The sequence below is a fragment of the Phocoena phocoena genome, chromosome 19 (genome assembly GCF_963924675.1).
Source record: "Phocoena phocoena chromosome 19, mPhoPho1.1, whole genome shotgun sequence".
In the NCBI taxonomy this organism is placed as follows: Eukaryota; Metazoa; Chordata; class Mammalia; order Artiodactyla; family Phocoenidae; genus Phocoena; species Phocoena phocoena.
Genome location: NC_089237.1, coordinates 19,500,943 through 19,523,958, shown reverse-complemented (window position 1 = coordinate 19,523,958; position 23,016 = coordinate 19,500,943). Strand labels below are relative to the sequence as shown.

At 57.4% G+C, this 23,016-nt stretch overlaps 3 protein-coding genes across 5 annotated transcripts; 1 reads left to right on the top strand and 2 right to left on the bottom strand.

The window, feature by feature from the left end:
• Nucleotides 1–2,296: 2,296 nt before the first annotated feature.
• Nucleotides 2,297–11,565, bottom strand: DHX58 (DExH-box helicase 58). The gene is made up of 12 exons (XM_065896359.1): nucleotides 11,097–11,565; nucleotides 10,685–10,886; nucleotides 10,111–10,301; nucleotides 8,418–8,531; nucleotides 7,699–7,825; nucleotides 7,338–7,529; nucleotides 6,420–6,682; nucleotides 5,729–5,878; nucleotides 5,475–5,636; nucleotides 4,567–4,757; nucleotides 3,177–3,273; nucleotides 2,297–2,881 (listed from the first exon to the last, which is right to left on the bottom strand). The coding sequence occupies exons 1-12, from the start codon at nucleotides 11,262–11,264 to the stop codon at nucleotides 2,696–2,698; spliced, it is 2,043 nt and encodes a 680-aa protein (XP_065752431.1). The 5' UTR covers nucleotides 11,265–11,565; the 3' UTR covers nucleotides 2,297–2,695.
• A 1,032-nt stretch (nucleotides 11,566–12,597) lies between these two features.
• On the bottom strand, nucleotides 12,598–20,431 carry KAT2A (lysine acetyltransferase 2A). Of its 3 annotated transcripts, none has more exons than XM_065897008.1 (18): nucleotides 20,093–20,431; nucleotides 19,830–19,953; nucleotides 19,348–19,493; nucleotides 19,156–19,245; nucleotides 18,663–18,844; nucleotides 18,381–18,572; nucleotides 17,372–17,478; nucleotides 17,065–17,175; nucleotides 16,836–16,975; nucleotides 16,533–16,741; nucleotides 16,190–16,316; nucleotides 14,214–14,324; nucleotides 13,749–13,892; nucleotides 13,379–13,493; nucleotides 13,251–13,287; nucleotides 13,107–13,170; nucleotides 12,889–12,973; nucleotides 12,598–12,791 (listed from the first exon to the last, which is right to left on the bottom strand). In XM_065897008.1, the coding sequence occupies exons 1-18, from the start codon at nucleotides 20,429–20,431 to the stop codon at nucleotides 12,598–12,600; spliced, it is 2,517 nt and encodes an 838-aa protein (XP_065753080.1). The 3 variants fall into 3 exon arrangements, with proteins under 3 accessions (XP_065753080.1, XP_065753079.1, XP_065753081.1); XM_065897007.1 differs by having other exon boundaries at nucleotides 13,743–13,892; nucleotides 16,836–16,972; XM_065897009.1 differs by having other exon boundaries at nucleotides 16,836–16,972.
• A 1,349-nt stretch (nucleotides 20,432–21,780) lies between these two features.
• HSPB9 (heat shock protein family B (small) member 9) lies at nucleotides 21,781–22,283 on the top strand. Its single transcript, XM_065897798.1, has one exon. It carries the CDS (start codon nucleotides 21,789–21,791, stop codon nucleotides 22,251–22,253), a length of 465 nt encoding a protein of 154 aa, XP_065753870.1. The 5' UTR covers nucleotides 21,781–21,788; the 3' UTR covers nucleotides 22,254–22,283.
• Nucleotides 22,284–23,016: the final 733 nt, after the last annotated feature.

Here is a 23,016-nt window from a genome sequence, read left to right as displayed (position 1 = left end):
CTCCTCCAGAAAGCTGCGTGCCTCAGGTCCGGCTCTGTCCTTTTCTGTCCCTCACAGCCTGCCTCGGCATCAAGGAAAGCCAGCCGTGACCCTCTAAACTTCTCCAGAGTTTAGTCTCACCCGCTACCTAGATGCCCAGCATCAGTGCTTAGAGCCAATAGGGATATCCTCCCTGACCCTTGGGGTCCCCCAGTTTTGAGGCGAGGCCACAGGACAGGTGGAAGGGGCTGCCTTGTTCTCCCGCACTGCCCTCGAGGTCCTCAGCGTGGACCAGCCTGCGTCGCTGACTTACCTGCGGGGCACGGACAAGCCCGCCGCGGCCACCTGCTCTCACCGCGCTCCGTAGCGCAGCGGCTTCGCGCTTGCCGAGGCGGAGGCGGGGCCGGGGCGGGGGCGGGGCCTGAGGGAGCGGCGGCCGAGCCCCTCCCCGAGTCTCCGCGGGGAGGAGCGGGCCGGTTTATTCAGGTGGGCATAAAGGGGGGGAGCATCCGGGCCACTAGGGAGGCTCTGGAGCTCTAGCTATTCTGAGGGCTGGGAGTTAGGATTCCTGGGTCCTGAGGACCTCATGAAGTGCCCTCCTTCAGGCAGCCTTACCCAAGTGCCCAGGAGGCAGTGGCTCCACATGAAGACCCCCTCACACGAAGAAGCAAGCCCGGGAACCCCTCCTCGTCTGCGTTCCCCCTTCCATCTGAGCTCAGGAAAGCTCTCCCAGCCTGGCAAGGTGGGTGCACGATAGGACACGTCCTCTAAAGTCAGGGCCCCCCCATCCAGGGGTCAGCTGTGTAGGGGCTCAGGCCACCGAGGGGACCATTAGGTACCCAGGTCATCTTTATCCTCAGTCCCTCTCTCTCCCAGCAACACAGCCACATACACACACACACACACACCCCACGCCACCCCCACCCCTGCCCTCAACACCAGCTCAGGTCCCTCAGCTGTCACTGTTTAGCCCTGGAATGACCGGCATCTGGACTCCGTGCATCCAGCCACACTCAAGGCCATTGAGCTTCGCACCCCTGGGCCCCTGCCCCCCTCCCTCTGCCCCCAGTCGCTAATTTTATTGACCTGTAAAAGGCACGTTGCTGGCAGAAGAGATCACAAGTGAAGGTGAAGTGGGGAGCAGAGGGGCAGAAGAAGGGGCCCCGGGAGGCAGAGATGGGAGGAGAAGGGTGACTCCTGGAGCCATGGAGAATAGCAGGAAGAGAGGCCCTAGGAAAGAGGGGTACACTCTCTGGGGGAGTGGAGGCCAAAAAGACTGGTACTGAAATGTCAGCCTTCAATCAGAAGATGAAGAAAGATGCTGGGAGAAGGGAGTGCACATTATTTCCCATCTACCCTTAGGCAGGACCAGGGATGTAGCCAGAGGGAAGGAGGTTAGATGGCAGGAAGGACTGCCATCCTGCTCTCAAATCTCTGCCCTAGCCCCCTCCCTTCCTCTTGAAGGTGACTTCTGCCTGCTGGGCTGCTCACTACAGAAATAGCCCTTTCCCTGAAGAATCAACCTAGATCTTGCCTTTCTTTTTCTTCCTTTCTTGTTAAAACGAGAACAGAAAATTTAGGCCTTTACAACTTTTCCCACCCCCCATGCCTACCTGAGCCCTACCCCTCAAATCCTGGATCTCAGCCTCTCCTCGGCCCAGGGGAGATGACCTGGGGGTTAGGAGAGGATGGAGAGCGGGGCACTGGGGTGTGAGCCTATTATGGGGTGGAGGAGGCAGAAAGGCCTCACATTCTCAGTGGATCTCAAATTTAGACTTTTGATGCTCTCTCCAAATCAAGGTTACATGATAGCCATAAAGAGGGGTGTTAAAAAAATTTTTTTTAAAAAAGCTTTGAACATTAGAAATACAGCACAGGGACTTCCCTGGTGGTCCACCGGTTAAGAATCTGCCTTCCAATGCAGGGGACGCAGGTTCGATCTCTGGTCGGGGAACTAAGATCCCACGCGTCACGGGCAGTTAAGCCACGACTAGAGAGAAGCCCACGTGCCACAACTAGAAAGAAACCCGCATGCCGTAACCAAGACCTGACACAGCCAAAACATAAATTAATTAATTAAAACAAAACTAACTAAAAAAAGAGAGAAATACAGCACAAAGCAGATTGGTGGATGGGGAAGGGGAAGAGGATTACGTTGGGAGCAAGGAAGTTTTGAGGGTGATGGTGATGTTCATTATCTTGATTGTGGAAGCGCATACACACGTTAAACTTAAAATGCACACCATAAATATGTACAGTTATGTCAATTATACCTCAACACATCTGTTTTAAAAATACCACCCATTTTCTACATGAGTTCTACTTCTTTATTTTTAATTTATGGAGAATCTCAAAGCCTACAAGTGGCCTTGGCAGGGAAGGAATGTTGAAGCCAAGGGAAACTGGCGATGCCTAGTACAGTGGGGACATTCCTCTGCCTCAGTTTCCCCCCACCAGCTCCATCCATTGCATACGAAGGTGTCTGTGTATGTGTAAGGGGGGTCTGGGATGAGCTGTGGCTCTCCAGCTGCTTCCTCAGTGTGGGAGTCCAAGCCAGCCTGGGTGCCCAGGGTGCCTCTGTGGCTGGTCAGCCGGGAGCCTGGAGCTGGTGACTCGGGAGGCAGGGGCTGGACCCAGGCTTTGCCCGGGAGATGGTGGCTGCTGTGGATTCTCCCGCCCCCTGCAGGCTACAGCGGGCACTGCAGGGACAAGATGGTCAGTCCAGGGAGAAGTCGGCCAGGTGCTGGGCACACTGCTGCACGTAGTCAAAGTCAGGCACGGTGAAGGGCACGCGGGACCACTTCTTGGACTGGACCCGCCCTTGCGGTGTCTCCAGCAGCAAGCTGCGGACTTTGAGTACTGGCAGCTTCACCGACTTGTAGATCATCTGCAGACCCCAGCCCTGTGGGTGGGACAGAGATGACCAGGTCTGCATCTCTGTCCTCAGACTGGGCTTCTCTCCTCAGGTTGGAGTTCATGAATGCTGGGCCTATGTCTCCCACCTCAGCCTGAGAGCCATCTCCCCCATCACACTGTGGGCTCCCTAAGACAGGGGTGGAACTCCTCAGATTGGGAGCTCCTGGGGCAGGGCTGCCTCCCCCATCCCAGTGAGGGCACCCTGATGGCAGAGGCTGGGCTTCCTCTCTCAGACTGAGGACTTCTCAAGACGTGCTAAGGGCCACGGCCCCAGCACTTACCTCCCCGCAGTTCCTGCAGCTAATGACACCTCCAGGCCTCCAGTCCTTGAAGACTCTGTTGATGACCACAGGCTCCTGGGAGATGTTGCAGTAGATCCTGGAGAAGAATGGGAGTGGCCACGGCCCTCACGGACCACGCCCCCCAACCCCAGCCCCAGATCTCATGCCCTCCTGCCTGCTGAGCCTGCGCCTGGGCCTTGGGCCTTCCTGCCTGTCGAGAGGTTACACTCTGCCTACGCTGCCTCCACGGCACCTTCTTCTGCCAAGCTCAGGCCTCAGCACTACCCACCTGGATGATTTCAACAGTCCCCCAACAGCTCTCCCCGCCCCATCCTTCCATCCCATTCCATCCTTACTCTCAACCCCACATCATCCTTCCACCAACTGTCAGAGTGACCCTCTACAAACGTACATCTGACCCTGACATTCCCTTGCTCAAAATCCCTCCAAGACTCCTCATTGCCTACGGGACAAAGGCTGAACTTTCAAGCCCGACCTCCAAGGTCCTCCACAGGCCAGTCTGTGTTCCTTCAGAATCTCATCCTTCACCCTCTCTTCCACTCAAGTCAACCAGAATTATTCCCGTTGCATCATCCCTGCCTCTCCTCATCTCACATTCCAACCCAGTGCATCCTTCAAGACAAGTCCTAGTTGAAATGCTACCTCCTCAAATGAGAGAACCTGTGTGAAGATCGTTGGCATAGCAGGTACCTAATAAATAATGAAGGGATGGAGGATGGGGAAAGGTTACCCTCTAGAGGGTGGAAGATGAGGGGATGGCTCAGGGACAACTAGCCCCTCTTGACGTCTTCAAAGTAGGTAGGACCACCTGGTTGGGGAACCAAGATCCCACATGCTGCGGGGCAATTAGGCCCAGGTGCCGTAAGCACTGAGCCCGTGCTCCTCAACTACAGAGCCCATGTGCTGCAGCTAATGAGCCCACGTGCCACAACTAGAGAGAAGCCCGCGCGCCACAACGAAGAACCCACACACTGCAACGAAAGATCCTGAGTGCCGCAACTAAGACCCAATGCGGCCAAAAATAAATAAATATTAAAAAACAAAGTAGGTAGGACCAGGGGGCCCGTCTGTGGCCCCTCAGCATTTGGCGTCCTGAATCCCAGCTCTTGGTCAACCACATACGGGCTGTGGGAGCTTGGGCAAGTCACTTAGCCTCTCTGAGCCTCTGTTTCCTCACCTGTAAAGTGGGGTGATGATAAGACCTGTCTACTCAGACTACCGTGAAAATGCATACTTGGTAGTTGTTAAAATGCTCTTTAACCTTCCAAACCCTCAAAGCACTGTCTGGATGGGAAGGATTCTCCATCTCCCATCATACCCTTCTTCTCTCCCCGCCTCCCATCCCGACAGCCCCTTCTACAGTTCTCACAAGAAGTTGGGGTTCACATTGACGTGGTGGGTACCCTCCACCCTCCGTAGGTCACTCCCATAGCCCACGGGCACTGTGCAGTTGACACAGAGGAGCCGCACGTGCTCTGCCAGGAACTTGTGCTGGTGACTCTCCCGCTGGGCCGCCTGGGCTGCCCGCTTGACCAAGGCTGCCCGCTGCAGAGCCTGGATCTGGGGTGGGAGGGGACATGGGGCATGGTTGGGGCCTGAGAGACCTGACCCCAGGAATGCTCCCAGGGGGACAAAGGGCTCCCAAAGACCTCAGATTACTAGCACCCAGAAGGGACTTCCTCAACCATCCCTGGACTTTTAGAAGCAGCTCTGTGGAAAAAAATATAGGGTGGAAAAAAATATGAGAGGAAGGCAAGTCTTTTTGCTGAATCTTTATTCCCTCTTTGGAGGATTTTGTGCAAAGTGGCTTCTTTTAATCTAACATGGGGCATCACTAATAATTATGCTGGGACAACAGGAGTAAATAGGGACCAGCCTGAACAAGGCTGGACGATAGTGACCCTGCCTCAGGGGAACTGACTTAAGCCCTGGTTCTGGGCTTATTTTGTGGATGTGTCTGTTTGTTTCCCTGCTGCCTGGTTCCAGAAGGGCTGTAAGGCGGCTCTCACAGATACACAAAATATTTGGTGATGAGGATAAATTCAAAGCCCTGGATAAGGCCTGTTTCCAAGGCATTTTGGAGAACAGCCATTGCCTTCCCTGGAAGCCCCACCCCCAGCCTCTACCTTTCCCTTCATTCAGGTCTTCCCCAGGTGGGCCAGGCTAGCCCCCAGAGGAAGGGGGACCAGGGGAGTGTATGTGTGTGGCAGTCAGAGACCTTCTAGGCAGAGCGTCTTCAGTCCCCTTCCCCGTAGGGTACTCAGGCTGCCCACAAACCTTGTCCTGGTACTTGGCCTGGTCCATCTCCTGCACAGCAGCTACTGCCCGTTCCATCAGAGTCTCTAGCGCCTCATTGGTCAGCTCCCGCTTCAGCTCCCGACTACCTTGGGCCGCCACAAATGAGTATACACTTTGGCTGGCCCGGGCACGGCCCCTTGCCTGGGAAAAGAGAAAACAGAGGGGCCTGAGTGGGGCTGGGGTCCCACACAGCATCCTTTGAGGGCTGTTTTGGGGAGGGATGCTTTGGGCACCTGGACCATGGAGATCTCATTGGTCAGGAGCCCATAGCGCACCACCACCTTGCACTGGGGGATGTCCAGCCCCTCCTCTGCCATACTCGTAGCCACCAGGAGGTTCAGGGTACCAGTCCGGAACTTCTGGATCACTTCTTGCTGGTCCCTCTGGGGGGAAGTGGGGGAGGAGAAAGAGGATGGTAAATGAGGTAGGTTGAGGCCTATCTTCCTGCCAGCCCAGCCTCTCCTGGTTTAGCCCTTTTACTCACAATCTTGTCCCCTTTCCCTAGGAACCCTGCGTCCCCACCTCTATCTTCAAGTAGCCCCAGGACCTTGTTCATCTTCCCAGGTACCCATCTAACCCCCGTCTCCCTTAGGAGTCCCTAAAGGTCCCTGCCCCTCTACTCTAGGAGCTCTCATGGACCTATTCTTCTCATGCAAAGGACCCCAGACCCCTGATTCCCTGTCCTGAGGACATCACTCGCCTCTCCCTGCAGATCCCCAAGCCTCTGCCTCTCTTCCCCCAGAGATCTCCAGATTGGCGGAATCTTCAACACTGGGGATCTCAGTGTCTACCTCTTCCCCCCAGCTCTCTGCCCTCTGCCTGGAGCTAATCAGTCCCCCATTGCTCTGTGCTGAAGATCCTGTCCCTTCCCTTTCTCCACTAGGGAAGCCCCCCACCCTCAGCGCCTTTCCCCAGAACCCACACCTGGGTCATCGGGATCATCTGAGCGCGCTGGCTGCTGTTCCCATTCCCAATCAACAGCTGGGGCCTGATGGCCACTGTCTGCAGGCCTGGCTGCTGCTGGAGCCAGAGCAGGAGGGAGTGAGCGCTCTGGCGGGTCCGGGTGAAGATGATGCCCTGGGGGCTGTCAGGGCTCCTGAACTGCTTCTTCAGGATCTCTTCCAGCACCTCCAGTTTCGGGTTCTCTGGGCCACGAGTTGCCAGGTGGGCCAGCTTATTCTTGTGGTCTGCCAGAAAAGCCCAAAGCAGAAGCGCAGGACTCAGGTCTGGAGGTGGGCAAGGTGTGGGTTGGACGTGGGGGACTCATGGGGATAAGATTACAGGAGTTTGGGGTCCGGGGGTGCCTGACGACACCTGCTCCTGCCTAATTCCCCTGAACAGCACCAAAAGCACATTGAAGGATACCCTCTGCCTGCCCAGCCTTAGGTCGGGGGCCTACAGTGTAGAATCCTTTGCTCACATACGTCATCCAGTACCCCTCTTCAACCCAGCTACCAGGATGACCCTGGACATTTTCATGCTAATCTTTGCTCCTGGGGTCTGACTCAACTCAGGTCTCTTCAGAAAGATCCCTGCCCTCCAGCCTGTGCCGAGGCCTCCTCTAGCCTTACATTTCATCCTCTGACTACCTCACTTTCCCAGTTTAAAGGTACCACACATCCCAAACCTTCAATGACCGTCCCAATTAAATGGTTTTTTAAAAATCTCTGTCAAAAACATGAATTAGTTTTTATATCTATGCAAACCTTCACAAATGAGGGCATGTTATCTTTTGTCATATCCACGGCCTTGACTTTTGGTTAGAAAATTCGGGCCCCAGTACCCACGTTGGCACCTGCGTCCTGGCTGGCCTCCGACCTTTAGTTCAGTTGCGAGCCTCACCATCAAACAGCGCCAGCAGCCAGCGCTCGGCACGCAGGATCTGGGTCTTAGTGGTGCGCTCCCTGTCGTAGAAATCCTGCAGAGTGGCCAGGGCATCCACCGCACGGACCGTGTCGTGGATGAGCAGTGCGTCGTTGTAGCGACGCAGGTGAAGCGCGTACACCCGCCGCTCCTGGAGCCCCGCCTCAGCCGCTGAGGGAGGGCAGGGTTCGCAGGGCCTGAGTGGCCACGCCCCTCCAGGGCCCACTTCCGCCTAGACTACGGGGGGGGGGGGGGGGGGGGGGCGAAAGGCTCCGCCCAGGCTGGCCCCGCCCCGGCCCGCCCCGGCCGCAGACCCCTTCCCTAGAACTGCCCCTCGCACCATCCCGGCTCAGCTCCACCACTTGTTGCTCGTAGGTCTGCGTCCCGAAGTCCCGTCTCAACTCGGGCATCTCCAGATGGTCGTGGATTTGGTCCATGAGCTCCTTCAGCATGTCGCCAAACGGATCCTGGACGAGAAGAGTGAGGGTGGGAGGGGCTTCCCACACACATCGTGGGAATGGGCACCTAGAGGGGACGCTGATCTCCGGGTGAAGCTGCGCCGCTACTGCCGGCACATCGGAGCTGGACAGGAGGGAGCCCCAGAGGGAGGCCGGCTGGGGTGTGAAAGGAGTCCTGGCTGGAGGCAGAGGTCGGGGTCCTGCACGCCCCCCGCTCCTGCTACGTCGGAATCCTTGACTTCTGGCCTGAGCACAGTGATGTCTAGTCCTTGTCCAGCCCTGTCACAGCAGACACCAGACAGTGTCTGCACTGCAGGAGAGAGCTTGGAACAGCCTCAGCACAAAGTGCCCCAGCTTTACGGTTTGCAAAGCGTGCCCAGGGTTTTGACAGATGCCCACGGTGGCATCTGAGTCCAACGAAACAGCAGGCTGAGGGCATGGGCTGTATCTGCCCCATTTCACAAAAAGGGGAAATGGAGGCTGAGACAAAAGCAAATAACCTGAAACCACAGAGCTAGTGAGGGTGGAGTCAGAGCTCAAGCCCAGGTGCTCTAACTTCACACCAGACCCCACCCCCTGCCACGGCACTCCCCCCACGCACCTGGGTGCGTCTGTGGCAGAGGTCGTACTGTTTGCAGGGCTGGCGGCTGTGCAGCAGCTGGGAGCGGTAGTCCTGGGGTGACATGATGCGCCACGTGTCCAGGTTGGCACAGAGCTGGGGCAACAGAGAGGGGTTAACTGGAATGGGGGGTTCTGTGGGGACAATGGGCAGAGCTTTGGGGCAGGATGGGCTGAGGCAGGGCCATTGGGAGTGGAGACTCATGTATTCAACAAATAGCTATTGCCCTCCTTCTCTATGCCCAGTGCTGTTCTAGTTACCAGGGATACAGAGCATCTTACATTGGAGTTGGGGAGACAGGTGATAAACAAGTAAAGAGTAACAGAATGAGGGACTTCCCTGGTGGTACAGTGGTTAAGAATCCGCCTTCCAGTGCAGGGGACACGGGTTCGATCCCTGGCCCCACAACTAAGATCCCACATGCTGCAGGGCAGTTAAGCCTGCACGCCACAACTACTGAGCCCGCGCCCTCTGGAGCCCGTGCCCCATAACTAGAAAGAAGCCTGCCCATTGCAATGAAAGATCCCGCATGCCGCAGCGAAGATCCCGTGTGCCGCAGCTAAGACCTGACGCAGCCAAATAAATAAATTAAAATTAAAATTTAAGAGCTTCCCTGGTGACGCCGTGGTTGAGAGTCCGCCTGCTGATGCAGGGGACGCGGGTTCGTGCCCCAGACCGGGAGGATCCCACATGCCGTGGAGCGGCTGGGCCCGTGAGCCATGGCCGCTGAGCCTGCGCGTCCAGAGCCTGTGCTCCCCAACAGGAGAGGCCACGACAGTGAGAGGCCCGCGTACCGCAAAAAAAAAAAAAAAAAAAAAAATTAAAAAAAAAAGAGTAATAGAATGAGAGAATTTCACGTAGTGTTAACGAGCTCTGAAAAAATAAAACTGGATGATATGAAAGAGTGCAGTGGGACTTCCCTGGTGGCGTTGTGGTTAAGAATCTGCCTGCCAATGCAGGGGACACGGGTTTGATCCCTGGTCCAGGAAGATCCCACTAGTTGCCGCAGAGCAACTAAGCCTATGCATCACAACTACTGAGCCTGCGTGCCACAACTACTGAAGCCCGTGCGCCTAGAGCCTGTGCTCCGCAACAAGAGAAGCCACTGCAAAGAGAAGCCCGCGCACTGCAACGAAGAGTAGCCCTCGCTCACCGGAACTAGAGAAAGCCCATGTGCACCAATGAAGACCCAACGCAGCCAAAAATAAATAATTAAATAAATAATTTTTTTAAAAAAAGAGTGCAGTGATGATCAGGGAGAACTCTGAAGACGTGACATTTAAGCTACTCCCTGAATGACAAGAAAGAGCCTGACAAGTAAAGTGCAGGGTAAAGGCATTCAGGGCAGAAGAAATGGCAAGTGCAAAGGTCCTGAGACACGACAAGCCTGACATGCTCAAGATACAGAGAGAAGGCCAGAATCGTGGGAGTGAGGGGAAGGGCGCAGGAAATGAGGGTGGGAGGTAGGCAAGGCCTAGGTCACATGGGACTTTGTAAGCCAGAGTGGACTTGGGAGATAGAATAAGTGCGACAAGAAGTCATTCGAGGCTGGAGCTTAGGTGGGAAAGCGGCTTGAACCCTGCCTGGGGGAGTCTGGAGAGGGCTGATGGGCATGGTGTAAGGCAGGACAGGTTAGGGAGGTTTCTGGTGGGAGGGTCACAGGGGCCAAGCTGACCTGCAGGATGTGGTCAATGGCCCCATCGAGCGTGGAGGCCCCGCCAGTGCCCGGCGAGGCTGTGAGACCCAGCACCTGCGGCAGCGGCCGGGTCCTCCGGAGTTTAAGCTCCAGGTACCGGCTCAGGATGACGTTGTAGACGGTGTCTTTGTGCGTGTGGTGACACTCATCCACCACCAGCAGGGAGAAGGCTGGAGGCACACAAGAGAAGGTTATTACCTAAGTTTGCAAAGCCCTTCCTCCCATAAGCTGTCTCATGTAGTCCCCACAACTCATCTGAGAATTCCTTCCTCCCTTCACAGCTTGCAGCTAGGCCCCAGAGAATGGGCCAGGCAGGGCCGATTTACCTCCATTTTACAGGTTAGTAAACTGAGGCTCAGCTGGGGGAAGGTACTTGCCCAAGACCCTGCACTCTAGCCAGGTCTGTTTCTACTGGGGTGTATGCTGGGGTTTGGTGAATGGGGAACTCCTCATCCCATGAAATGTCCCAACACCTTTGCTAGAACAGGAGTCCTGGGGTTGGCAGGCAGGGGGCCTCAGGGGTGCACCCTTTCCCCCTGCCCCCAGCCCTCACCGTTGAGCTCCACATGCTCCCCCTCCTCCAGGCTGGTCAGTGCCTTCTGCAGCAGCTCAGCCGTGCAGATGAGCAGGTCGTGCCTCCGGGCCACGTGGCCAAAGCCCGCTCGTGGCCCCATGTCCCCACTCAGGGTTGTAATGGCCCAGCGCTTGCCCAGCATGCTGCTGAACTCCTCACAATGCTGGGTCACCAGGTGCACCTGAGGGTGGAGAATGAGATGCGGAGAGGAAGCTGGATCAGGGCCTGGGGAATAGGGGGAGTAAGGTGACCCCCAGGACATGGCTGAGTTCTGGAATGGGTGAAAAGACAGGTGAGCTTAGAGACCGTCACAGCCGCTTTGGAGCTCCGGAGGGTCCTGAGAGGCACCCGAGGAGTTGAGACACCGCTGGGGGGAGGGCAGGACACTCACCCTGTTGACCAATACAACCACCTTGGCTCCGTCTACTGTCTCTAGATGCCTCTTGGCCAAATAAGCAGCTACCCTGGTCTTCCCGGAGCCCGTGGGCAGCCAAATGATGATATTCTTGCCCTCCAGGGCAGGCATGATCACCTCCCACTGGTAGGGTCGCAGCTCCATTCTGGAAATGGCAGGGAGCTCAGACCACTGGTCCTCCTGGCTCCCTCCCAGGCCCGGCACCCCTCAGAGCCACTCTCCACTCCTGGCCAGCTCAGTCTTGCGTAGGGAACTCCCTGTGCCCCGGACTCCATCCAGCTTGAGGGAGAAGGGGGCAGGGCAACGGTGGGACCTACCGGAAACCGATCTGGGCAGGGGAAAGGCTGAGTAGCCCGGGTCTCACCTGCAGCCCTGCCGGCTCAGCCCAGATGCTGCTGGGCTCCGCTGAGCAGGAAATGGAAACTGAAACTGAGGGGAGGAGCCAGCCCTGCAGAGATCAACCTAGGAATCTCCCTTCGCTGCGCCACAGAAAAAACTTTGTGCGCTTCGGGGGGCCCGGGTGGGGGGATATGGTGGGTGAGGGGTGGAGGGAGGGGGAGAAGTGCCGCTGACAGCAAGGCACCCTCTCTTTCCTCCTGGGTCCTGCTAGCCCCTCCCCCAGGAGTGGAGTCTTCACCTGGACCAGGAGCAGACAGCAGGAAGTGGGGGGCTGCAGCCCGGCAAGCCCCATCGCCCCGGGGGCGCGGGACAGGCATGAGGCTTGCTGAGAAGGGCAGCCCCAGCCTGCAGGCAGTATTGGCAGAACAGGGTCAGCCCGCTAAGGCCAGGGATTCTACTGAAGAAACAATCACACTGAGAATAAAAACCCCAAAACTTTATTGTTCCCTCCAAGGGATTAATGCCAGGAAATGAATGGTCCCCATGCCCCCCACCCCTGGGGGACAAACAGAACAGTGCAGGGTGAGGCATGGCCCCTCCAGTCCAGGTTGAACTTCCAACCCCTGAAGCCCCCTCACTCAAGCTAAAGTTGGCAATCCTGCCCTTGAGGAAACAGTGACCTGGGCCAGGGCCAGGGCCAGGACTCCAAAACTCCATAGCTTGGGGGAGTGTGTGTGTGTGTGTGTGTGTGTGTGTGTGTGTGTGTGTGTGTGTGTGTGTGTGTGTGTGTGTGTGTGTGTGTGTGTTGCGGGTGGGGGTGGGGAGAAGGGGGGATCACGTAGGACTGGGGGCCACCAGGGCTGGACAGGCTTCATCCTCTGGCCACCAGCCACTCTTAGAGGGGCTGAACCCCAGACCTGAGAGACCCCTTCCCAAGGTCAGACACAATGAAGGGTGGGACAGAGCTGCAGGCTTGGGGGTGTCCCAGGGCCCTGAAACGGCTGCAGGATCAGGGGCTGGAAGGCCCCTGGCTGGGGTGTCTCAAACTGAGGCAGACCCGGGCACAAGGGCACCCCAGGGATTAGATCAGAACCCGAGGCGGAGGCATTCCAGGTTGAGGCCGAGGTCCAAAGCCAGACTACTTGTCAATGAGCCCGCCCTCCTTGAGCTTGAAGTAAAAGAACTTCTCCAGGGCGCTGGCGCAGCGGCAGTACTCGCTGTCCGGCGGGTTGTACTCGCGGCAGTTAGCGATGACCCGCTGCAGGTCAGCTACAAAGAGCTTCCGGGTCACATAGTAGCGGCTGCGCAGCCTCTCTGTCATGGTCTTCAGGTCTGGGCAGCAGGAGAGAAGGGCACGGTTTTCAGAGGCTGCACGGCCCAGGGAGCCGGAGCAGGTGTGGGAGGAAGGAGTTGGAACGGAGGGTCTCACCGATGGGGAAGCGGATGACCTCGTAGTAGTCTGGGGCCTCCGACTTCTTCACGGGCTCCATGAAGGGCCAGGCACTGGGGTGGGACTGCAGAGGAGAGCCGGGCTGAGGCCAGGCCCACTGTGCCCCCGCCCAGCTCAAGACAGCCACCCTCCACCCTGGGTCAGAAAGCCGCAGCCATTGGCACAGGGACCCCCAGAAGGGAGCCTGGTCTCCCCACCTTGATCTGGGCCAGCAGGTTTTTGAGGGTCGTGTAGAGCTGGTCTGGGTCCTTCAGCTCCTTCCTGGGGCAAGAGAGGCCGAGTCAGGCTCCTGGGCCCTCTGCCTCCCCCTCCTTCCTCCCTTCCCTCCACACAACACTCACCCCTTCTCCTTCCCCAGCGGCTTCCAGCCTGTCTCTCCTGCAAAGTGGGGAGCGGGGAGAACACTCCTAAGAATGCCTGTCCACACCCCAAGCAGTACACCCCCTCCCCAGCCAAGACCCCTGCTCACGAATGCCGGGGACGCTCTCCACAGGGATCTGCCTCACACCCTCCTTGAAGCAACTGAGCCCGGGGTAGACCTTTCGGATCTGTGCCTGTTTGCGCTCAATCAGCTTCTTGATGATCTGAGGGAAGGAAGGGTCTGAGGGGCCAACCCAGCTATAGCAAACACCCTCCCAGGCCACGGTCAGGCCCCCCTAATTTCCCCTAAGAGGTAGAGCAAGAACCAAGACCCTGGCCCATCCTTCTTCACGTGCGTGCGCACATGCGTGTACACGTGGTACACATCCACACGTGTTCACCCTCAAGTGCACGTTCATGAAAAGCCCCATGGAGACGTGCATGTGTGTGCGAGTACACGCACACACATGCACACACACCTCCTTCTGCTTCTTGATGATGTGGGACAGCTCCGTGTAGGGAATTCGCGGGTTCAGTTCACACTCCATCAGTGTCGCGCCCTCATAGTCCTTAATGTAGCCCAAGTAGCGGCTCTTAGGCACCTTGATGTCCTTGGAGAAGCCCTAAGGCGTGGGGAGTTACAGCCAATCCATCAGCAAGCCTTTTCCAACCTGAATCTGTCCCTGGCATGTTTCCAGGCTGGCTACCCACCCCCCGACTCACCCCCAGAACCTCCCAGCTCCCCCAGCCTGCCCAACTGCCCTAGAGAACCCTATCCTTCCCTGGAACAGCAGCAGGAGGGAGGAATACAGGCGTGAAGGACTCCCCCGCAGGTGTGGGATGGAACAGGGGAGACGAAGGACTCCTACTCCATCCACATTGGGGATGAGACAGAATGACCCCTGTCCCCAGGAAGTGGGCAAACGGGGTGAGGTGAGGGTCACCTGCTTTTTGAAGTAGCCAATGGCGTACTCGTCGGCGTAGGTGAGGAAGTAGAGAATGTTGTGTTTGATGTGATACTCCTTCAGGTGGTTCATCAGGTGAGTCCCATAGCCCTGCAGGGGAAGGGGGCAGGGCTTTTCAGGCGGCAGGGGGCAGGCCTGCGGCTAGAGAGGTCTCAGAAGGGCAGGGACAGGAGGGAGCAGACTGGAAAGGAGGTGGGAATAGCCAGGGGATCCAAGTCAGGTAGGAGGAAAGGCGACTGGCAGAGGAAGGGGAGTTTATGGGGAGAAAAGCGAAGGATGCTGGATTTCTAAGAGCTTACTCTGGAACAGGTGTGGTGCTTGGTTCTTTACAGAGTAATCCTCAAGTTAACCCATGAAACAGCTATCGTTACCTCCACTTTACAGAAAAACACCTGAAACTCAGCTATGTTAGGAAATGTATCCAAGTCAGGTGGCCAGCTATGGCAGGGAGGGCCTGCATCTAAACCCAGCCAGGAAGCTGTGGTCCTCAGGCGGCTAGTTCCCAGTCCCTGGGCCTCAGAATTGGAGGAAAGGGGACGGGGAATCACAAGGGCCCCACTCATCACAATATCTGAACCCCAAAGAGACTGTCTTCCACACACGTCAGGACCAAAGAGGCACCCTGCAGATATGGGTTATGTAAAACAGGACAACCGTGGAACTGTCTGGCATCCCAGTGGTTAGGACCCCGAACTTTCACTGCAGAGGGCGCGGGTTTGATCCTGGCAGGGGAACTAAAATCCTGCAAGCTGCCCAGTGTGGCCAAAAATAAATAAAGTGGCTGCATCATTTTACAAAGTAAATAAATAAAAACAAAACAGGACAAGGGACTTGCCCAGTGGTCCAGTGGCTAAGGCTCCATGCTCCCAATGCAGGGGCCCCGGGTTTGATCCCTGGTCAGGGAACTAGATCCCACATGCCGCAACTAAGAGTTCGCATGCCACAACGAAGATCCCACGTGCTTCAGCTAAGACCCGACACAGCCAAATAAACAATAAATAAATATTTTTTAAAAAGAGTATTAAAAATAAAAATGAAAAAATAGGGCTTCCCTGATGGTGCAGTGGTTAAGAACCCACCTGCCAATGCAGGAGACACGGGTTCGAGCCCTGGTCTGGGAAGATCCCACATGCCACGGAGCAACTAAGCCCGTGCGCCACAACTACTGAGCCCGTGCGCCACAACTACTGAAGCCCGCACGCCTAGAGCCCGTGCTCCGCAATAAGGGAAGCCACGGCAAGGAGAACCCCGCGCACCACAATGCAGAGTAGCTGCTGCTCGCCGCAACCAGAGAAAGCCTGCGCGCAGCAACGAAGACCCAACACGGCCAAAAATAGAATCAGTAAAATAAATTTATAAAAAATAAATAAATAAAACAGGACAACCCGGGACCTTACTCGTGGGTCTACTGTAACAATTAAAGGACAGAAACCAGGACTACCAGCCAGCACAGGGTGCTGTTATAAAAGTTAACTCCCCAACGTACGTGAACATTCTTGTGATGAAAGAAATCCAGGTCCACTTAAAAGTGTTACTGTAAATGTGGAGAGTTCTCATCACAAAGAAAAAGCATTTCTTCCCTATTCCTTTAATTTTGTAACCATATGAGATAACGGACGTTCACTAAACTTACTGTGGCATCATTTCACGACGTATGTACGTCAAATCATCAGGCTGTACACCTTAAACTTACACAGTCCTACATGTCAGTTATATCTCAATAAAACTAGAAGAAAACAAAATAAAAGTGTTACTGATTCTGGCGTGCCATATGTCAACAGGTGTTTCCTTAATGCAGTTATCAAAGCACAACTGCCACCTTGTGGGGGTGTGAAGAACTGTCTGGCCACCAAAAGAAGGGTTGGGGGCAGCTGCGTCACTATTGTGCCGCTCTGACCTCGTCCAGAGCAGAAGCAGGGGGTGGGATGGAGCTGGGACCAGGGGCACGGACTCACCTTGACCTGCTCATTTGAGGTGACAGCGCAGAAAACAATCTCCGTGAAGCCCTGGGTGGGAAACATGCGGAAGCAGATCCCACCAATGACCCGCCCGTCCTTGATCAAGGCCAGAGTCTTGTGCTTCCTGAGGGGAGAGGGGTCAGGTCACAGGCCCTACCTGTCCCCCAAATGCTCCCCAGGAGACCACAACAACCCCGGAGGCCTGAGCTGTACACGGTGCTGGGAACTAAGGAGCAAGAATCGCCCAGGGTTGGAGGAAGAGGCCCGGGGAGCAGTGGGGAGGCCAAGGAGGAGGTGCCCGGGTGTGGTGGCCTCGGGCTGGGCTCTCCTGGGGACATACGGGTCAAAGACGAGACGGGCGATGTACTCCTTGGGCATGCGTGGCAGCTGGTGGGAGAAGACGTTCTGCAGCCCTACGAGCCACAGCAACACCCGCCGGTTGGCCTTGGGTGTGAGCGAGTTGCCGATGACGTGGAACTCGATGATGCCGCGGCGCTCCTCCAGGCGGGCAGTCTCATCCCGGGCGGCGTTGGCCGACAGCAAGCTCGTCTGGGCACCAGAGGAGGGGTGTTGAGCTGGGGTCTCAGGTGGTGAGCCACCACCCCACCCCCAGCACAACTGGTCCATAAGCTGGGCTGCCCACCTCAGGCCCCAGCATGGCGGCGGGATCCGTGATGGTGAGCATGACCTCATTGACGAGCTCCATGGGGATGTCGCCCATCACACGGAGCCGTTTGGCATCCTCCAGGGTCAGGTTCTCTGGGAGCTTCCTCTTCTCACCTGCTGAGGAAGCTGGCAAAGTCTCCCAGGGACAGCAAGAGGGGCCGGGGGAGGGGTGAGTGAGGGGTAGAGGTCAGGGGTCAAGCACCCACCTGGCATGGGCTCAGCCCCTCCGGAATCCAGGCTCAAGGAGCTGTTGCTGCCCCCAGCCATGGTGGGACTGAAGATGGGGGCGCTGGGAACCACCGCAGCGCTGACTGTAGCTGAGATAAGAGACGAAAAAATCAGGGGATGGAGGTTGAAGGTGCTGGTGTGTCCCTTAGAGGGATCCAGGCTTTCCCACCCCCAGCTGAGCCCTCCTGTACTTCCCCACTGCTGCCAATCGCAGCCCCTCCTCCACTGCGGGGCTAAGGTCAGCCAGGAGGGCCAAGCAGAAAGCCTACTGTGTGTGGCACATACCCGGCCGGGGCACCAGCTGGGTTCCCTCTGAGGGCGGCATGGTGAAGCCCGACTCCCAGATTGGAGAGTTTGCCCCGTAGATCTCCTCCTCCAGCATAGACAGGAATCTGGGGGGAGGGTAGAGTCTGTCCCACAGCTCTGTCCTCCAACCGAGGGAGCAGCCTGGGCCAGACACGGGAAGGCCTGGAGGCTGCCCTCAGGGAACTGGGAGACAGAGACAGCCTCTCCCTTCAGACAAGGAAGAGGCACATCTCCCTGTCTTCTGGGAGCCCCTCGTTGAAGGTAGGAGGACAGGATGATCCAGGACAGGATGATCCAGGATGATCCAGAACAGAGACTAGAAGCCCAGTATGCCAGCAAGAGGGGCCGGGGGAGGGGTGAGTGGGCTGTGAACAGCACAGGGAGACAGGGTCTGAACCGAAGCCATCCCGTGCTGTGTGCCAGGCGGGGCACCCAGTCACCCTAGGCCTCAGTATCAAAATGTGATTCCACCCTCTCCTGCCACCTCTTACTGCCACCTGGTGGCAAGAGGAGCACATGAGGGCCTGCATTAGTTGCGAAAGGCCTCTTGAACTGGGTGGCTGTAAGCCAGCTTTAAAATGAAGAGATGGTGTGGCAGAACAGAGAAAAATCTTACAGAAAGGGCCAGGACAGGGGTGAAAAGCAGTTTCACCTCAAGTGTAAGCTCTTGAGGAGTTCTGTGGTGAGAAGGATTCTGAGCTGCGTCCACACCCCACGGGAAACAGTTAGTCATGTCTACCAGGGGCGTGGGCAGTGTTAGCACTCGGGCCATGTACCTGTCATCCCCAGACTAGTACGGGAAAAGGCAAGGAGCTAGCAAATTATGTCTGGGCCTTGGGCAAGTCTCCCAGGTAGAGGCCCAGATCCATCCCAGAAGATTCACGGAGTGAGAGGAAGGACCAATCCAGGAAGTCCTCCTGGAAAACAGGGGACCACAGGGAGGATGTGAACGTGGTACAAGATCCTGACGGGCCAGAATAAGCCTTACTTGGGGAAGTGGGTGAGGATGAGGGTCCTCTTCTCGGGCACCAGCTTGTCCTTCTCCACCCGGAACTTCTCCAGCAGCTGTCGCCGGGTAACGGTGAAGATGGAGCGGAGAAGGCTCCGCCCAAAGACGTGAGTGGTCTCGTACCGGGGAAGGCTATCGCAGCTCTGGGGCACGTGGCAGTAACAGAGCCATCTGCAGAGCGGATGAGGAGCAGGGAGGTGGTAAATGAAAGCCCAGGCTGGGCCTACAAGCCTCCCCCATGCTGTCCCTGGCTGGACCTACCTGGTATAATTGACCTTGTAGGTAGCCACGTCCTCGGCCTGAGACCTCTGCCGAAATTGGGCAGGCGTCTCAAGCTTCCAGTAGTTAAGGCAGAGCAGGAACATCTTCGAGAGCTCGAACATTGTCTGCCGCTCCCGGGGAGCCAGATGACTAAACTTGTACTGCACGAAGTTCAGCACACCCTGAGAAGGGGAGGTAGGTAGGGGACAAAACGGGAGGAGGTGTGGGCAGCCAGCAGGGCCTTCTTATTCAAAAGTAGGTGCTTCCTGAGGGCAGGGGGCTCTCTGCAGCTTTTGCTCTGGAGCTGTCTGTGAGGAGAAATTATACCCCCTCCCACCTCCATGCCCACCTGAGGTTAGCCCAAAGCATCCTCCTTTCTCTGAACCTCTCCCCTGTTCTCAGCTTGGGCGGCGGGGGGCGGGGGGGATGGATAACACAGCCTCCCCACTCCTCCAAGATGCCCCCAATCCTCTTACTACCTGCCTCATCCCACCTGCTCAATATTAGGCTTCTCAAATGGGGGGCTGCCCAGGGACCCCTCCACCACGGGCCGAGTCATCTGCAGGATGCATTTCCGCAGGAGCTGGAAGAAGAGGAGGGAGGAGTAGAGGTCAGTGGAATACAGAGCTGCGGAGGCCCCAGCCTCCCTCCTTCGCCCACGCACACTCACTTGGAAGAAGCTCACCTTGAAGAGGTAGAAATAGACCTGCTTGGTGTCCGTATCCTCCTCCTTGTGAACAGACATGAACAGATTCTCCACGTCTACCACCATCCCCAAGAGTCGGTTAATCTCATCCTCTGACACATTCTCCAGGTGGGACACGTGGTCGGCTGTAAGGATAAATGGCAGTTGGGAAAAAGGAACAGAAAAAATCAACAGGGCTTCCTACTCCTTTTCATCGCCAGCCAAGACACACCCTCAGTCCCTCCAATCAGCGTGACCGGCAACGAGACTGACTGCTCCTATCTGGGTGGCCTCTTGTCTCCTCTGGCTGGCAGATTTCCTTTCTCCTCCCCTGGGGCATACACACTCCCAGACCAATTCCTCTTTAGGAGGCATCTTCGGTCTTTCAGAGATGCAACTATGTGGCATTAAGTCATCCTATCCAAGTAGGACCCGGCACCTCCACCCCCCACCCCCAGCTCCAAGGGCACTACCTGCCTTACCCAAGGGGTGCTCACAGCTGCGGCACAGCTCGCTCAGGTTGGCAGCTGGCTGCTGCAGGTCCATGCGGGGTGCAGTGGGGGGCTTGGGGTTTTTCCAGCCATTACACTTGCAGGTTTCATTGGCCTGGAGGCAGAAGAACCAGTCAATAACCCTGTAACCCGGGGTGAGAAGCCGTTCCCCAGCCAGAACTTTGCCCCCATTCCCACCCAAGTCCTAGGATGCCCCAAACCCCGCCCCCTCTCACCCCAGGCCCCGCCCCCACCTTGCAAGCCGAGAAGACCCCTAGCTTCTCAAGCTTCTTGGCGCGCGGCAGCCCCCGGACTTGCGCCTTCCTCTGGCTGGCGCGCTGCTGCTGGCTCAGGCCAGGTCGAGCCGGATCACCCCCGCTCCCGGTACCCCCACTTCCTACCCCGGGCCCCCCAGTCCCTGTGCTCCCGGCTGGGGCTGTAGCTGGGGCTGGGGCTGATGCCGGAGTGGGAGCCGGAGTCGGGGCCGAAGCCGGGCTGAGGGTAGGAGTCGGAGTTGGGGCGGGGGCTGGGGACTGAAGAGGACGGGGCTGCGCGGCCGGGGCCGGGTTCGAGGCCTGGGAAGGTTCCGTCATGGCCTCCCCGCAGCGGAGCGCGGCGCAGCGCGGCGCGGCGCTCCCAGCCCTAGGGCCGCATGGGCAACCGGCGTTCAGTGCGCAGGCGTCCGTGCCCCGGAGCATGATGGGAACTGTAGTCTTTCACGGTCGCTCCCTTTGCCTCCAGCTTCCAGGCTTTTCTGTCCTGTCTCTTGATGTCGGACGTCTAGACAAGTGAGGCCCGAGCGAGCACCCCAGATTGACTCCTCCTCACTAGTAATCTCTATTGAAGGCTTCCAAGATAGTAAAGATTGCTGCTCTTGGGACAAGGAGACATACCCCAGAACACAGGCTTCTGTTTGGGGAATAACCTCCCAAGCCCAAGGGTGAAAATGCAGGCCTGGGGCCTGGAGTCGAGTTGGCTTCTTGCGCATCTCCCTCCTGCCCCCACCCTGGCCCTATCCCACACGTCTCAGGACACAGAGTTGCACCCAGCGTGGCGATTAAATAGCAGCAGTTCTATTTCTTGACCTGTTAAGTGGTTACACGGGTGAGTTCTCTTTGCGCACTTTTCTCTGCGTACGTTATACCTCAACAAAAAGCGTTTATTTTATAAGCACTGAGCGCCACAGTAATGGCCGTGGTCAGGTAAAAGGCTCCCAAGGTGGAGATGGAGTAGAGGCAGAGGAGGGCGGAACGGCTCTCCCGCCCACACGGTGGGCATCTCCCACGCAGGGCCAAAGTGTTCATCATTGTGGTCCCAGAGCCCAGCCCTGAGCTGCCACAGTAGGCCCGGGATGGAATAAAGGAAACCAGGAAGGCGCCTCCACCTCCCAGTCCCCATGTGTCGCAGGATTGTGCGTGGTCAGAGAACTGCAGGACGTTCCAAGAATGGATGACCCCACGGTCACACTGATGGCTCTGTTCAGGGAACAGTCCTCCTTCCCCCCAGGCCCGATTCCCAGAAGGGCAAGAGCCCGGCGGCTCAATCTCATCTCCGCTCCGTACTGGTGACAGCTCCAGTGTTGGGCTTGAGCGCCACCAGCCTCTTTTGGCCTATCCGGCTGGGTCTCAGCCCCGGCGGCCGGGCCCTCTGACTAAGGTGGGGAAGGGCCCGAGAAAGCGGCCGGATCCGAGATAAAAGCAGCAGCAGGGGGCGCCAGGGCGGCTGCCAACCTGACCCATGGAAGTAGGACGTGCACAGCTGACCCCATACTCTGTGGACGCCAACCTCGCCGGAAGCCAAGGGAGCCCCCTGAGCGGGGCTGCGTCGCGCGAGCAGGAGCGGAGCCACGCGGGGCCACGAGGGCCCCCGCTCCCGGCGTCCGCCCCCCCGGCCCAGCGCCGAGCGCTGCATTCGGAGCCTCGCGCCCTTCAACAGCAGTTGCTCACTCGTATGCAGCTGGTCGGTAGCAGTCTCCCCAACGGGAGCCAGTCGGCGTCCCGATGTCCCAGCGTGGCCTTTACTGAACAGAACCAGGTGACCACCCTGCCGGTGCGGCAGCTCGCGGAAGATGTGGCAGCTGTACGGAGTGGCTTCCAGATGAAGATGTATGCCCACGGCTTCACCCCTGAGGAGCTGGTGGTTCAAGTGGACGGCGGACGCCTGATGGTGACTGGCCAGCGGCAACTGGAGGGCTGTGACCCGGATGGGGGCGGCTTCCGCGTGGCGCGGAAGGTGCACCAGCAAATGTCATTACCACCGGACCTGGATCCCGCCGCCATGACCTGCTGCCTGACCCCCTCTGGCCAGCTGTGCGTCCGTGGCCAGTGCCGGGTGCTGCCTTCCCCTGAAGTCCAAACAGGACCCGCCTCGAGACTCAGGAGCCGTGCCTCTAAGAAGGGTTCCAAACTAGCCTGACCCAGTAAACCACCACCGTAGTGAGCAACACAACAGCTTCAGAGTCTGCGGTCGTTTCTTGGGGCTGGGGTCAGAGGGGGAGGTAGAACAAAGGTAGAGGGAGGCCAGGTGGAGGGCCCAGAGGGGCAGGAAAGGCACCTCAAGGTGGTGGTCCACGATAAATCTGGCCCCCGGGAAGCTGGGGGGAGAGTGGGCAGTGTTGCTTTACTCAGCTCACCTCACTGCTTGGACCAGCAGGGAGCAGCAGAGGGCCAAAAGGGCCCCAGCATCACTTGACTCCAGAACCAGCAGAGGGCCCCCCAGAGACTAGGGAGCAGACGGCTTGGACCCAGTGTGGGGCTGCCGTCTTGGCCTTATGACCAGTCCAAGGTTCCAGAGGTCGTCGGTGTTCCTTCCTCTTCAGAGAAGAGGGTGAGAGGACCCCAGCTCTCACGAGCCTAGTACAGACTAATCAGAAAACCCCAAAGAGGTTGTTCCTGGTGTTCAGAGACCAACTATTTTCAAATACAGACTGCACATACCCCAATATAACCTGGAGGGGCTGGGGGAGAGGCAAATGCAAGGCCCTCAACTTCAACCTTGGTGAGGTTCAGCCCCAGCTCACTCTCACCCCACTCCACCCAGTTAGAGCAGTAACAGCTGGCCTCTTTCTCTTCGTTACCATGACCACCAACATCCCCTCACTTTGGGGGCGGGGGGGAAGAAAGCTTTTGTTTAACAAGATTTAGAGGTTCATTTTAAATTAACTTCAAGTAAGCTAGAG

Coding starts and splice junctions, on each gene's coding strand:
- DHX58 (XM_065896359.1), bottom strand. CDS start 11,264: ATGGAGCTGCGACCCTACCAGTGGGAGGTGATCATGCCTGCCCTGGAG. Junction 8,532..10,110: donor CCATTGACCACATCCTGCAG/GTCAGCTTGGCC, acceptor CTGTTGCCCCAG/CTCTGTGCCAACCTGGACAC. Junction 5,637..5,728: donor ATGAGATCTCCATGGTCCAG/GTGCCCAAAGCA, acceptor CTCTTTTCCCAG/GCAAGGGGCCGTGCCCGGGC.
- KAT2A (XM_065897007.1), bottom strand. CDS start 20,431: ATGACGGAACCTTCCCAGGCCTCGAACCCGGCCCCGGCCGCGCAGCCC. Junction 17,479..18,380: donor ATCCTCACCCACTTCCCCAA/GTAAGGCTTATT, acceptor CCCTCCCCCCAG/ATTCCTGTCTATGCTGGAGG. Junction 14,325..16,189: donor CCTCAAATGAGCAGGTCAAG/GTGAGTCCGTGC, acceptor CTTCCCCTGCAG/GGCTATGGGACTCACCTGAT.
- HSPB9 (XM_065897798.1), top strand. CDS start 21,789: ATGCAGCTGGTCGGTAGCAGTCTCCCCAACGGGAGCCAGTCGGCGTCC.